This window comes from Gymnoscopelus braueri (genome assembly GCF_963280865.1).
Source record: "Gymnoscopelus braueri genome assembly, chromosome: 7".
In the NCBI taxonomy this organism is placed as follows: Eukaryota; Metazoa; Chordata; class Actinopteri; order Myctophiformes; family Myctophidae; genus Gymnoscopelus; species Gymnoscopelus braueri.
Genome location: NC_137608.1, coordinates 10702484 through 10718219, shown reverse-complemented (window position 1 = coordinate 10718219; position 15736 = coordinate 10702484). Strand labels below are relative to the sequence as shown.

Below are 15736 nucleotides of genomic sequence, written 5' to 3'. Positions count from 1 at the left end.
GAGGTTTCCACCCGACAGAGACGATGTGTAACCGTAGAGCACTAAAAACAAATAACCTTCACTTCCCTCAGAGCGGTGCTGGTGATTCTATGTCAACTATACACCCTCATTATGAATATTCTGTGGCTAATCCACCACCAAAATCTGAAACCCAAATCGAGAGAAAAATAAAACAAATATGCCCTGGGGCAGACCGAAAGTCTGTGTGTCTGTGTGTGTGTGAGTGCGTGCGCGCTTGTGTGTGTGTGTGTGTGTGTGTGTGTGTGTGTGTGTGTGTGTGTGTGTGTGTGTGTGTGTGTGTGTGTGTGTGTGTGTGTGTGTGTGTGTGTGTGTGTGTGTGTGTGTGTGTGTGTGCATTTAAATGCATGTCTGTGTTTGTCTTTCTATGTGCATGTGCGTGTGTGCGTGAGCGTGCGTGCGTGCGTGCGTGCGTGCGTGCGTGCGTGCGTGCGTGCGTGCGTGCGTGCGTGCGTGCGTGCGTGCGTGCGTGCGTGCGTGCGTGCATGCGCATGCGCATGCGCATGCGCATGCGCATGCGCATGCGCATGCGCATGCGCATGTGCATGTGCATGTGCATGTGCATGTGCATGTGTGTCACTGTCTTCGGTATTCGTCATGCCATCTCCCTATATCTCTGTTTTCATCCCATATCATCTAAAGCAGTGAATCTCAACCTTTTTAAATTTCAAAGACCCCCAGTTTGACATTCATTAGGCCACGGACCCCCATCTCTAGGACCCCAATGATGCCAATGCACACTGTAAAATCCTCAATGTTAATTGAACTCTCAGAGTTACAGACCCGAACTTTGATTTTGTGTGTTAGTGTGTTTGAATTTATTGTGTTCCTGGATTGGATGCAATAGAACTAACGGAACGCAGTATACTTTCAGTTCCTATCATCACAAGAAAAACAAATTATTCAAGGTTTCAAAGAGAAAAATACATTGTACATTCATTTTTTTAAATATTAACCACTTTAACCCCAGCATCCTTATTGTGGGGAAGTCTTTCGCAGAAAATAGCAGATCGTCAAGCTCACAACGCTTCACTTTTCGTTCGGCTATTTTCAGCGAAAGCTTTCCCCACAATAACAGAAACGACACTAGCATTGGGCCCTGAGGGACTCCGCTCAACCATATGGGGTTTAAATGGTTAATGCTGAGAACCACTACCAACCTGAGCCACTGCAGGCAGTCAGGAGGACAAGGATGCTACTGGCCTATTATGTGAGTGAATGGATGGATGGACATGTTGCTCCTTAATGCTGTTAAGGTGTGGTAACACAAAACAGACTGAAACTAACATGGGCTGCGAGGCTGATGATGGCCCTCTGTTCCCAGCACACTTTTCCTTATTCACACTTAAGCAAGAAGTTAACCGCTCTACACCTGTATATGTATTTCGTTGTAGACAAATGGTGAAAAGTAGCTGATCTAAAATCTCACAACACACTATTTTTGCTTTTCCCTATAATGACATGCCCAAAATATGGACACCAGGGTTTATGTGGTCAATTTTAGCCTCGTAGACGTCATGAGGCATAAAACCAAGCGTTATGAGTGATACTCATGCAGAAACGGAGACGATTATTGCAATACACTTACGCTGGGAACCCAAAAAACTTGTTGTCGTCCCAGGGTTACAAGCACTCTAACCTTCCTCCATGTCAATTTAGACAAATACACACAATTTTCTTGCAAGACTATGGGTGAATGGGTGACAGTCAAAGGTGCACATCCAATCTCACTCTCAAGCGATAAACAAAACAATAAGGTCCACAACACAACAGTAAACACCTGTTGGATCTTCAGGAAGATTTCGAAATTTCAAAAATTCCTGAGGAAGATCCATCCATCTGTCATCTCACACAGGTAGCCCCTTTCGGAAGCCTGTATACCGTTATTGCAGTGGTTCTCAACCAGTGGTCTGGGGACCACCAGTGGTCCTTGAGGGGGTTCCAGGTGGTCCCCAGCTAAATGATAGAGATGGTAACCAAATATAGAACCAAATATAGATCTTTAACTCTTGAGAGCGTCTCAAGAGTCTAAATTACTTAATTTAAGTCTACACAATTAGAGAATGTAGAAGAATTGTTATTTTGATCAACGTTTGCCTGTTATCTCTCCTATTGGTACCAACATCAATACAGCATGGAATTGTGAACAAAATCGTGTCCAACAATAACAAAATATTCTAAGTTTTCGGTCTGAGAGGCTAAATCTCATCAACCGGTGGTTCCGCGGCTCAAATGCCCAATAACTAATGGACCTTGATATGAAAAAGGTTGAAAACCACTGCGTTATTGTATTTGGGAAGGCGGTATCCCAAATACAAAAAAGCTATAGAGGGTACCGAAAGGAGTCCAGGTCCTCTCATCCATGCCCAAGCAGCAAACATCAATCTCAGCCCGCCTGCTCTGCGCCACAACCCCAGCACCTCTCCTCAATGGACAGGGTCTTGTTTGTGCCACTGTCCCGCTTTGTGGCGAGCAGCCATTTAAAGAGAGATGAGACACGAGAAAAGAAGGTACAGGCACTAAAAAACGTTTCCGCCCAGTGAATCCCCATTCAGACCCTTCTTCTTGGGGTCTTGGGTGGGGGGGGGACTCGGAGACGGACCCCCAGTGACCCCTGCCAGGCGATGACATAAACACTAGCAGACAAAAGAGACCTCAAGGGGGGGGCTCTCTGAGCAAGACCCAAGTCTGTGAAAAGAGGCTCGCTGCATATAACATGTGGGGATAGGGATAATGGCAAATGAAAAATGTTCAACATTGGGTATTAGAATTGAGAAAATGTGGGGGGGGACATCTTGGTGTAGAGGGAAAAGCATCTGTGTCAATTTAGATTTTTGCATTGGCTATTCAAAAATAGCAGATATACAAGCTCAGAACTGCGAGCTTGTACATCTGCTATTTTTTTTACCTTTTTTTCAAATCTTACTGGTTTAGAAGGCATTTGTAGAATCGACCTCAGGTCTTAATTTAACAGAGGAGGAGCAGGTGTGAGTGCTGAATAGAAACAGAAGCTTTCCTCCCAGCCCTACAGACAGAGATAAAGGGTTTAGCAAGGCTCCATCACACTGTGACAACAAAGGAGGATTTACAGGAACACACCACACGCACCACGCACCAAGACAGATGACATCATGTCAGATAAATTACAGATGAGGTGGACATTTTTAATTATTCAACCATTGGGGAAGAAGGGAACGCTCCCCCTCTCTCTGAAGCTGTCCCGAGTACTATATTCTGCGTAAAAGGCGCAAAGGAGGAACCCAGAGCAGCACAATACCTGCATTCTACTAGACTCATTTATTTAACAGTAACCACACATGTGCGCTCCTCAAAACTTGAGCCAAGATTACTACTTAAAGCCCCCGGGTGTAGATTAGTCAACGGCCGGGCCTTTATGAGCGGGGGTCCCCGGGTCCTGGCTATACGCATTACGCACCATGTGTGGCAGGCAGTTCCCCCCCAAAAGAATTGTTGTTTTATTTCAATGGACTGTGGACACACAAAGCGCAGTGTCCACAGTCACACACTGGACGATCCTGGACCGTAACCATGGAGAAGCTGTTTGTCCCCCCCCCCTCCCCTCCTCAATGGGGGGTCCTACCATGGCCCATTCATTTATAGCGATCGCACTGAATCAATATTTAGGCTTTTCAATTTTATTAGCTGCTGCACGAGGGGGATTTTTTGGCACGGCGCGAAAAGAAATTAGCAGTGGTGGTGTGGGGCTCAAACACTTTGAATCGGTTCCTTTACGGCGCTTTAGTGAAGCTGTCGGGCATAATTGATGAGGAGGGGAGCGATAATAGATCGCTACCTTTTTGGTTGTCTCCGCTAGGCCCCGAAGGCATGGCCGAGGCTATGTTTTTGCACCCTGTCCGTCCGTCTGTCCTCAAGCAGCTAATCTCCGGCACTGTTGGCCCGGTCGCTGCGAAACTGTGCACACACACTCCCTGGATGCCAGAGCAGAACCTCTGCCCCCAATATTTCAGATCTGCCTGCTATAGCGCCACCATGAGGCCGATTTTTGCAAAACACATTTTTGATATTACTCCTACAGATTTTATCCAAACATCACGCAAATCGGTACACAGTATCTACATAGTCATGTGATCAAGACTGATCTGTCCGATATTTCACATTCCATCCTAATTGGCTAACATTGGCTTCCAAAGTTTGCAGGATTGGTCAGCTTTGAACAAAATGCCTCAAATCATGAACGCAACGCGATTTCCGTGACATTTTGGCATGCACTTTCCCACTAGGCTGAGGAAGAAATGCCACCCTTTTCATATTGGCCTGTTTTAGCGCCACCAGCAGGTCAATTTTAGCAAAACACATTTTTGGAACAAAATGCCTCAAATCATGAATGCAGTGTCTGATTGCGTGAAAGGCCCAATTAGAAATGGCACCCTTTTCACATTGGCCTATTATAGCGCCACCAGGGGGCCACAATAGCCTACCTGACCTGGCGGAGACCTGTGCTCCGAGGAGCACTTTTTCTAGTTTCAAGTGATTCTCTCTCTTCACTATCAATCTCTGTCGTCACTGCTTGGGAAAATAAAAGCCTGGATATCGAGGCTACTGCTTGGGTAATTAAGACCTAACAAATAAAGGCCTTTTAACCAGAGTGGCATCAATCAATCTAAAAAACGTTTTTGTCTGGGAAAGAGAGAAAGCACAGCTCTGGTCCATAGCGTTAGAAGGAGATCTCCTTCTCCTTCTAGCGCTATGGACCTGTCTTGTCTGACAAATAAAGATAAGATCGATTAATTGAATACACAAGACCACAATGGAAACAAGTGCACCATTTTAGCACCATTTGTTTATTCGCACCACTCTGACTGTACCTTTTTGCAAACTGTTAATAAAGTATTCAATCGATCAATCAATCAATCAATCAATCAATCAATCAATCAGTAAGACATTACACCGGAACCTGTGTAGCTGTGAAATGAATCAAGAAAAACGTGTGGTCATGAATAAAATGCTCCCTCAATTATAGTCGTTCAAAAAGACATGACACACAAAAAAACACCTGTTACAAAGAAAGAAAACTTACCTGACACCTTGTAGGTGGCCTTTCTGCCCCAAGAAGATATACGATTACAAAAAGATCCGGATGGTCTGGATGAAACCATGGATAAATAAACTCCTTCTCTCTTCAACTGAAGATCCTTCTCATCATCAATGTTTGCATGACGTCCAATAATGAAAATATAATCCGTTATTCCTTGTTATTCCCTCTCCATGCAGCTTCTCTCGGTCTCCAGTGAACAACAGCATAAAGCGCGTAGCTCCGTCATCTAACGGTACGGTGTGAAATAACGGTCCTCTCCGGGTAGATAATAGGCTATATAATAACTTTATTCCAACATCAACAACAGGCGAGCCTTTTTTACGCGCTGTGGTCCCAGTGATGTGAAGCCATGTGCTACTGTCTGTCTGTCTGTCTGTCTGTCTGGCCCGGGACAGGAGGAGACACTGTCTGTGGGACAGCCTACTGTTGCCTTCCTTCAGAAGTCCAGTTATAATGACACAACAAGATGTGTTAATCCCTTTTGAAACCTCCTCGTCTCGAGGAGCTTCTGCATGGTGTCCTGGTCGGGCAGCGCCACCCTGAGGGCCATCGAAGGTAGGACGCCACGCTAGTGTCAGGATAGGTGGGCCGTGGGCACTAGGGACATCTGGGCGCCACGCCGCCACCTCCCCGTAAAATTGGCTATTTTGTAGCCAATTGGCTATTTTGTAGAAATTAAATATTAGAAAATGGTCTGAAGTAATGTAAAGTAGGCCTGTACACGATGTGAACATGCACGCGTCGGTACATCATTATCAGACAGGTTTATACAGATTTTGTAGCGATTGTAGAAATATTATACCTTAAGTGTCGAATGTTTTAAGCATGCTCATGTATACTTTAAAACATTTTCATATATATATATTTTTTTTTTATTGTTATTATTATATATTTTTTAACATTTTCAAAAATAATGCCAATTTAACACCGAGGTGCCCACTGCCCACTCTTCCTTGGTGCCCACCTGTCCTGTTACCGTCTGTCATAACTTTAAATTTTCAATAAAATCCCAATGTCCAACTTAATATTCAAGTGTTCCTCTGCATTACATAAACAAAGGGAGTGTGTCCTCCTCCTACGCAGATACAAAGTCCAAATGATATTCCCGCCATTATACCAGGCCTACCAGTTAATTTACAGTCTCTCTTTTGCTTTCTTGTAGCCCCGTTTCTAGTCTTTTCAAATTCTTCTCTCTGTCCGTCTTTATTTATTTTAGTTTCTCTGTTCTTGTATCTGTGTCTCTGGTAAGAACTTAGAAGTGTTTGTGTTCGTGCTCCCCTCTACCTCTACCTATGAGGTTGTGCTTATTAATGACAACACCTGCTGTAGCCTGTACCCCTATGTACACACAGGCGTTGCCAGATGTTGCGAGAGAAATAAGCAACCAGGTCTATTGAAAACAAGCCCAAAAGAAGCGACTATAGGCCACATGACATGAGCACTTTTAAACCTATGTACATCGGCTATTTGAAAATAGCAGATCTACGAGCTCACAAAATGTGGAATGTTTTGGAACATTTTAACACACAAATCTATATGGGGGTTCATGGACAAATAGGCCTGCTACTACATGTAGTAGTAGGGGGGTCCTTCTTGACATGAAAATGTTTGAGAACCACTGGTTTAAACAACATTAGGAAGCAAGGGGCAACTACACTTTAGAATCAAGCCCCCCAAAAAACACAACCACCAATATTTACAAGCAAGTCATTACATAAAAAAAGTATTTTATAATAAGCAGACTTGGCAACACTGATGACACCCCTGGGCTGGCCATCTAATGGCCGCCGCCAAGTGTCCAATAATAATAATAATAATACTGCAAAATAACCAACATAATAATATGCCAACAACAACACAGTGGCTCCTACAACTGGTTTCTTCTGATCCTTGAGTGACAATTTTACATCCTTGATATCCAGCGCCATCTAGTGTTGATGGCCCCATTCTCCTACGTCATCACGTCAACATCGTCAACATTCTGTTGACGTGGCGTGAAGCGTTGGCTAATCAAAGGTAAGAGTCCAGATCCCATCTCCCGAAAGCCACGTTGGTCGTCCGAGGCAACCGTCCATCCAATCACAGCACGAGGGTCCCTCGGTTCTAGTTGGTTATTGGCCCGGTCGGTTGCCACGCTACCGACGAGCCAATCACAGATCTTCTACCACCCCTGCGGGCTATGGGATCTGGCCTTCAAGCAGAGACAGTAGCTAGTAGCAGGTAAAGCTAACACCAAGAAGGTAAGAAGACCAGAGGAAGAAGAATGGATGTAACTGTGGACAACAACTGAATTATTCATCATCTTCACAGGTAAAAGTGAAACTCTTTAGGACGGTTTAAAGGGGATAAATGACGTTTATTCGCATTAATACTGTTTTGCTACGAGCCAACAACAACAAAAGTAACGTTAGCCATCGCTAGCTAATAAGCCAAGCTAACGTTATGAAGTCCTTCTGACAGCTTGTTTAAACTCACACATAGTGTTATGTATTATTAGATATGGTTACATCATTATATCATAGAGCATTACGCATTAATTTGAGTTGTATTTGTCTTTTGACGTGTCTGTGTGACTTGATGTGTGTTTTATAATAACTTATTATAGCCCTAAGGATCATGGCTGATATTTACATACATTATGCCACTACTTTCAAATGGATATGAAACTAGAGGACAATACTCTCTGACTGATTCCCAAGTCAAAGCACAACTTGTCACTATTATGAGTCTATGCCAGTGGTTCTCAAAGTCTGTTCCAGGGACTCTCAGGGGTTCCTTGAGGGGGTTCTAAGATGACCCTTACAAGTCTAACTCTGACAGAATACAAATGGAACCAATAATGATTTGGTTCCATTTGTATTCTGTCAAGAGTTAAGGGGGGTCCTTGAATTTTTGAAGTTTGAGAACCACTGGTCTACTTTATGCTACCCGGGAGGGCATGGTGGGGTGATCTATGACCGTTTATGGAAAATGTGTGTGTAAGTAATATTTTTGGCCAAATTGACATTTCTGCCTAACTCTGCTCTCCTAACAATGCTGCTTCATTGTGCATTATTGCCCATGTCTTCAGTCAATTAGAATGCTTGTTACATTCCAAAGTGACAGAAAGTGACAATGCAACTCCTTGCAACATGCAACTGCTTGCAACCATTATCCCCTATGGCAGTTGCAAGGAGTTGCATTGGTGTGGACTGGCCTTAAAAACCTGTTTTGTTGCAAGGAGTTGTGACTAGTTGCATTGGTGCGGTCTGGCCTTTTGGCAGAAAGTGATTTTAAGTCAACTGTTTGCCTGAGGCAGATAGTGATTTTTCATTCCTTCTTTCCTGAAAACCTTTAAAAAAATATATGACTTCATTATTATGCTATCGGTCTCAAGACATTCTAGGGGGCGATATATCTTTATCAATCTGCCACAGCATTGTTCAACAAAACAGACAACTGGACTTCATTAAGACAACATTCATCATCTTCTAACCCCCCCGCCCTGACCCTAAAACATTTTTCAAAGTGAGGAATCTGAGGACCAGCAACACTAACTACTACAGTCTATACTGTAGGGAATGAGTATTGGTCACTGGGGTGTGGATCCATGTTTAATCATGCTCAGACCAGACGTTGCTGTAGTATTTCTAGATGTAGCTTGGGGGGGGTTTAATAACACGGCACAGTGGTTATGATGAGCATAGAACACGTCCTACTTTGTGACACCATACCGTCCATACAAGTCCATACATCTGTTTGATTTCATTGTTTCACAGTAAAGCGTCTCCACGTTCTGTGAAACATAAATGCTAGGGGCCATTCCCTCCGTCTCTGTCACACACACTGTATTTAGATGATGAATCTTCTCTGTCACACACTGTATTTAAATTATGGGTAACTAACTATCAGAAGATTTGACAGACAGACTGAAGAATAACTAAAGTCCACCTCTCCTGCTGCACAAACAGCAGAGCTAAGATAAGATTGCATACTGATGACTCTGACCCCACCATGATAAACTTGAAAGTACTTGTACACCGGGGTTGAGCTATCTTCATTGTATATGTAACAACAACACATTTCTCTATTCAACTAGACCAAGGGTCTTCAATAGGGGGTCCAGGACCCCTAGGGGGGTCCTCAAAGTTACTACATGGGGGGCGCCAAATCTTTGTGTGATAGGATCATTTTTTCGTACATTAACCACTTGAACCCTAGCGTCCCTATTCTGAGGAAGCTCGGCTATTGTCAGCGAAGAGGATTGGTGTAGAGGGAACAGTTCTCGTTTTTGCAACTGTGCCTAAACCTAACCTCAGTAAAACTATGAATTTAGAAATGATTTAGAAGGCTTTCAGGTCTAAATTAACCTGACACCGTCAAATGGAAGAAGCTTGCGACACACATTTGTTTCACAGCCTACTTCCCATCTGAGACTTCGGTCGCAGAATCGATGACAGACAGTTTTTCTTTTTTTCAAGCTACTAGGCAGGTGATTGGATGATCCCGCCCCTAGCAGCCGCTGATTGGTTCGGACACGCAGTGTTCGGGCATGCTTACTCCCTGCGCAATCCCAGACCTCCCTGAAATCAAATGCAAATGAGATTTCGGGAGGGAGGGGGTTTACCAGGCTAGGTCTAAATGGGTTAAGCACACTGTCTTCTTCACTTGTGATTTATGAGCAAAAACATTTATTGGGAGCAGAGCAACATTTTGGTAGCCTGGTAAACCCCCCTCCCTCCGGAAATCTCATTTGCATTTGGTTTCAGGAAGGAGGGTCTGGGATTGCTCACAGAGTAAAGCTGCCCGAACTGCTGCGCATTCGAACCAATCAGCGGCTGCTAGGGGCGGGATCATCCAATCACCTGCCTAGTAGCTTGAAAAAATGAAACTCCGTCTGTCATCGATTCTGCGACCGGAGTCTCAGATGCAAGTACGCTGTGAAACAAAATGTGTGTCGCAAGCTTCTTCCATTTGACGGAGTGAGGTTAAAATTTTGGTACACACACAGACCTTCATTAGGTTAGCTTCCTGATGAACTTGATCTGTGTAGTCTTGCACAGTAGACTGTGCAGGAACCCTTAAAGGGACAGTTCACTCAAATCATTCCTTTTGTTTCGATCGATTAGTCAATAATTTGATGACAAAAAAATATCCATGAATTCAAGTCTCCACAGGGTGACTAATCGAAAAAAAAGGCATTTTGGGGGGGAACTATTTCTATAAGTCTTCCAAAAGGTGTTTGCCTCCTGTGTGGTTTGCGTTTTTCTTTTGAGATAGAGGCTCTCAAGTTTACTCAGTTCTCTCCCTCCAGGGTAGAACAAACATGATATGGGGTCTATTAACGTTGTGGCTTTCCATAGGAAGCTCTGACTTCATGTGACGTCAGTACTAGTCCTCTCCATTTGGGCAAGTTTCAGCTCAATCCTACCTCCGAAGTTTAAAAAAGTAACTAGAAAAAGCGCACCTCAGAGCACAGGTCTCCAGGTCAAGAAGGTTATTGTGGGCCAGCAATGTTCCATCCCGATTCGCCAATCGGGATGGAATATGAAAAATCGGTCGGATCCGTCCTGATCACTTGACTATAGAGATAATGTGTACCGATTTGCGTGATGTTTGGACACCCTTTTGTAGGAGTAATATAATAATGTTTTTGTTGCAAACATCGGATTGCTATAGAGTGTTTGTTCAGTAAAAGGAGTCTCCATGTCTTTCCAGTTCTATATTAAACAGAAAATGCATTTTCAGTGCTCTCTCTTGATTGGCTTAAATGTTGTCACCTACCTGAAAATGTATGTATATTCTGTTTACTGAAGAGCTGGGGCCGAACAAACGGTCTGTAGCAATGATTACCATCAGAATATAGTACCAAAAATATCACTTACCCTACCTTTAAGACTTTTTGTTTTACCAAAATCATATCACTTACTCTACCGGTTATTTGTTCTAAATATTGCTTTCAAAATATCTTTGAATTGCCCAGCCCTTACGTTGGAACCATGAGAGAATTCAAAGGAATGAAGTCTCTCTGCCAGAGGAAACAGTTGTGTAATTAAAGGCTTTCTTCTCTCTCTCTCTCCCTCCAGAAGAGTGAAGACGGGACGATGGCCAGTAGAAGTCACCCCTACGCCTTCCAGTTGGCCACGACGGTGCAGCCGGCCAACGGCGGCCACGCCTACCTGTTTGGGAGCAGCAACAACAACAACGCCTCGGAGAATGACCTGTCTGAGGAGGACGGCGAGAGCTGCGAGCTGCGGCCGCGCGGCAGGGAGCGCATGCGGAGGAGCACCTCCCGGGAGAGGATGGACGACATCGTCTACCTGGCCCGGGACGTCCAGGAAGGAGAGACCCTGAACAGCATCGCTCTACAATACCACTGCTCTGTAAGGTCTAAAAATGCCACCAGTGTTGCCAGATTTTGCCAGAGAAATCTATGAAAACAAGCCCAAAAGAAGCGACTACTAGGCCACATGAACACTTAAACCCATAAAGCCTAATTGATTGATTGATTACTTTATTAGCAGTTTGCAAAAAAAAGCACAGGAAAGTACAGTTCAATACAAGGTCTGCTAAGAGGATTTTAAACCCAAGAAAGCCTATGGCTTGTTTCCATTGGGGTCCTTTGTACTCAATTCATCAAAACATTAATTACAGACAAATATACACTACTCTGCAAAACATCATATAAACCCGGAAAGCCTATACGTTGTTATACCTTTTAAAACCGGGAAAGCATCTGTGTCATTTTAGATGTTGCTATGCTCCATACAAACAAATGTATTTAAAAAGTGCAACGCTTCAACCTTGTCTTGTCTACATGGAAACATGGTGTGCCTGTGCGTGTACATACTGTATGTGTGCCGGGAATATAAAATACTGGTGTAGCCCTGATGGGAAACCCCTAGGTCTAAAGTTCTGTTTATTTGCTTAAAGTAAGCATTCAAATGGAAATCATTTAATATTTTATAATCTGCTAAAGTAAAACATTAACGTGTCTAATTCATTTATATATTAAAAAAAACATTTATAATTGAATAGTTCATAATCTAAGCCTAAAGCAAAACTTTAAAAAGTTGGTTTCATTCATAAAAGGTTGGTTTCATTCATATTAAAAAGCATTTATAAGGCTGAGTAAATATTCCTTCAGAGGTTGTTACTTTCCCCTTTTTGTCATGTCATGCTTGTAGAAGTTTCATCAAATCTAAGTGTATTACAAGTCAAACCAATTGATTAGTTTTAGGAATTGTTCATTGTTTTGGGCAAAATTATTTAACCCTTTATTGTCAGTGTTGGGTATACACATTTAATTCCGTACAAATCACTCAAGTAAAGGGTTTTTAAATATACATACAGTGTCTGGAAATAATTATGTAGAGATTGTAGTGATTATGTTCTTATGTCCCATCTTTTGTACTCTGGGTAATACAGTCAGGGGTGGGGCGCTACACTGGCATAAACCTCTCACTTGGCAATACACTGGCTCTGCACTGAACAACCTAAAATTAAATTAAATTAACAGGACTTTGTTGCGATGAAATGGTAAAGTGCATTCCTCTGTACCTCTTTAGGTGTCTGACATCAAGCGAGCCAACAACCTGTTGACTGAGCAGGACTTCTTCGCCCTGCGCTCCGTCAAGATCCCCGTTAAGCGCTTCAGCGTCCTCACCGAGACCCACGGCGCCGGCGCCACAGCGGCGACCCTCATCAAGTCCGCCTCCCCATCCAGCGCGCGCCGCCTGCCTTCGGTGCCCTCCTGCCCCGTCGTGGCCGCCGTCGCCGCCTCCTCCTCCTCTGCCGCCCTCCCCATCGAGTCCTCCACGGACTCCTCGTCGTCCACGGACAGCGTGGAGGGCTTCCTCCTGGAGAAGGACAAGGACATCGAGCAGCTGGTCAAGTCCACGTCGGGCCCGTCGCGGAGCAGCCTGAACGAGGTGGTCTCCTCGCTCACCCTCCTGGGGGAGCAGCAGCAGGGGGAGGTGGAGTTCAAGGCGGCCCAGAGGAAGGACCTGTACTACGGGGCGGACTGGGGCATGAGGTGGTGGACGGCCGTGGCCATCATGGTGGTGGTGGGCATCGTCACGCCCGTCTTCTATCTGCTGTACTACGAGGTGCTGGTGAGGGCCGACGTCAGCCATCACGGGGGCGGCATCCCCCCTACGGGGGGCGCTGCCCAGCCCCACGTAGGGGGGCGCACCCTCGACGGACTGGGAGAAGGAGGAGGTGCAGGGCTGGATCCACGGCCGCCGGGAGACAATGGGGGAAATATAGGCAACGATGCGCCGGGAAATCCAGGAGATCCAAGCGAGGAACAACAACAACAACAACGACACAAGAACACATAGCGAATAATGACAATGACCATATTATAGAACGTACTGTATCATTATGCTTGTCGAGGACTGAGCAGCACCAGTCTGAACCGGAAAATAGTCCTGTGTCGTTTTTCGGAGCAAGTTTTGACTTAACAACAAAACAAAAAAACAATGCTACAAGCTGTCTACTTTAGTCACTGCATAGAGGGAACAATAACTAGGGTTGGGATCCAGAGGAACCGGATCCAGCATTATTGAGGAACCATTATCGGTTTCCATCACATTTGGAACGGTTTCTGGTTCTCACACTGTCAGAGCTGGTTACTGTATGTCTGCTATACCAGTGGTTCTCAACCTTTGCAGGCCACAACCCCCCAAAATAATCATATTTGAACTGGGGAACCCCCTAAATAATCATATTTGAACTGGGGAACCCCCTAAATCATATTTGAACTGGGGACCCCCTAAATAATATTTGAACTGGGTACCCCCCCACCCTGATAAGCACTTGGAATGTGGAGAGGCATTTTGACTCTGTTCCACAGATACATATTGTGAAAATAGCAGATCTACAAGCTCACTGTGAGCTTGTAGATCTGCTATTTTCACAATTCTTGCTTCTTTCTTATATTGAGAATTTGGCCAATGTTTGACCAGTTTTTATAGTGTAGTTTGTTGATTAGTTTTGATGCAGTAATGGTCTTTTTTCAATTCAACTTTTTTTTAGGTATTAAAAAAGGTCTTTAAAGTCCTTAAACTGTCACTTCACTGTCATCTGGGGACCCCCCCTCCAAATCATGTCAGGTTGAGAACCACTGCGCTATACGATTATTAGAACACTGGTGGTTCTCAAACTTTTTCAATTTCAAGGACCGTTCCATTTTGTACACTTTACAGACCTGTAAGGATCCATTTGGAACCCCCTATAGGAATGGTTAAAAGGGAACCGTTAAGGAATCAGACTGTTAAAGGAACCGGAATCGTTAAAATCCTAAAGGATCCCAAACCGTTTGTTTGTAAAGGTTTTTTGGAGACCAGGAATGATAACTATAAATTCACTCAGTGGATGATCTTTTTAAAAGCTCTTTTTACTCAGTGGGACCCAGTTGTAATTTTTCTTGCAACGGAGAACTTTGTCGTTTTCGCCATAAGAGATGTTGGGAGTAGATTATTTAGATCTAATGTAATTCTTTTTTTGGGGGGGGGGGGGGGATGACGATTGCTGCCACTGTGTCGTTTGATGAGAATATACTTATAGATTAACTATAATTTATTTGAAGGTGTCTTTTACTTACACTATCAGTATTGGAAGTTTATCAATTAAATTATATTTGCATAATTTTCTCAAGTCACTTCTGGAATATATATGTTTTTATTGTTTTTTGCCTGCCTCTTCCTTGAGATGACCACAGTTTATGAATGGGAAACATGGGCGAGGAAATGGGAAAGTACACACAGTATTCCCACAATCACTTACATCATACCTCTGTGAAATGTTAAACTTTTATTATTAATAGAACATTTTTATCATTTTTTCGGGGACAACAAAAACATTGACAGTATGTGCCTTTTCAACCTGTGGAAATGCTTAACAGGCTGGGAAAAATAAATAAGTCTATTTTGAATAAATTATTGTTGCTCAGGCCTCCCTCTCTTAAATGTTTTTTGGTGTTTCTTAATTAACATAATTAACATAAACCCCTTAATGCATTTCTGTCCAAACACACACTTCTGTAACAGACAACAGAACCAACAAAAATATAGGCTAGCACTTTGCTAAATGTCTAACTCCTGACTCATTCACACAACGTTTAAAGAGCAAGACCACTTTGGTAGAGGTTTGGGTTGTGTAGTTAGTTACCTTGCCATGATGCAACTCCAAATGTGGGTGAGAAATAAAAAAATATTGCTCCATTGATTAGAACTTGATAATTCAAAAATATGCTCCTCATTGACTTAAGTTGTATGGTGAAACAGCTCTCAAAGTCACTCTTTTAGCACAAACGAACACAAACAAAGTTGATTCAGACAATATAGAACATTGCAAAACCCAGTACTGTGGGTTTTTTTTTTATAAGAAATTAAATTTCCTGTTGATTTAGCTATTTTTAATAAGAAATCCTGGACTGGATTCGGATCTTCAAATAGTAAAGCAGGAAGTTGACTACTGGATTTTGGGATATTCATTCTATATTGTCTGAATCGACTTTGTGTTCGTTTGTGCTAAAAGAGTGACTTTGAGAGCTGTTTCTCCGTACACTGAGTCAATGAGTATATTTTGAATTATCAATATCTAATCAATGGAGCAATTACTTTTTAATTTCTTGTCCACCTTTCGAGTTACATTTTG

General features: G+C 43.4%; 1 protein-coding gene across 1 annotated transcript; it reads left to right on the top strand.

Annotated features, from left to right (window-relative positions):
- Window positions 1-7304: 7304 nt before the first annotated feature.
- lysmd3 (LysM, putative peptidoglycan-binding, domain containing 3) lies at window positions 7305-15039 on the top strand. The gene is made up of 3 exons (XM_080432941.1): window positions 7305-7405; window positions 11161-11457; window positions 12643-15039. The coding sequence occupies exons 2-3, from the start codon at window positions 11179-11181 to the stop codon at window positions 13414-13416; spliced, it is 1053 nt and encodes a 350-aa protein (XP_080289067.1). The 5' UTR covers window positions 7305-7405; window positions 11161-11178; the 3' UTR covers window positions 13417-15039.
- Window positions 15040-15736: the final 697 nt, after the last annotated feature.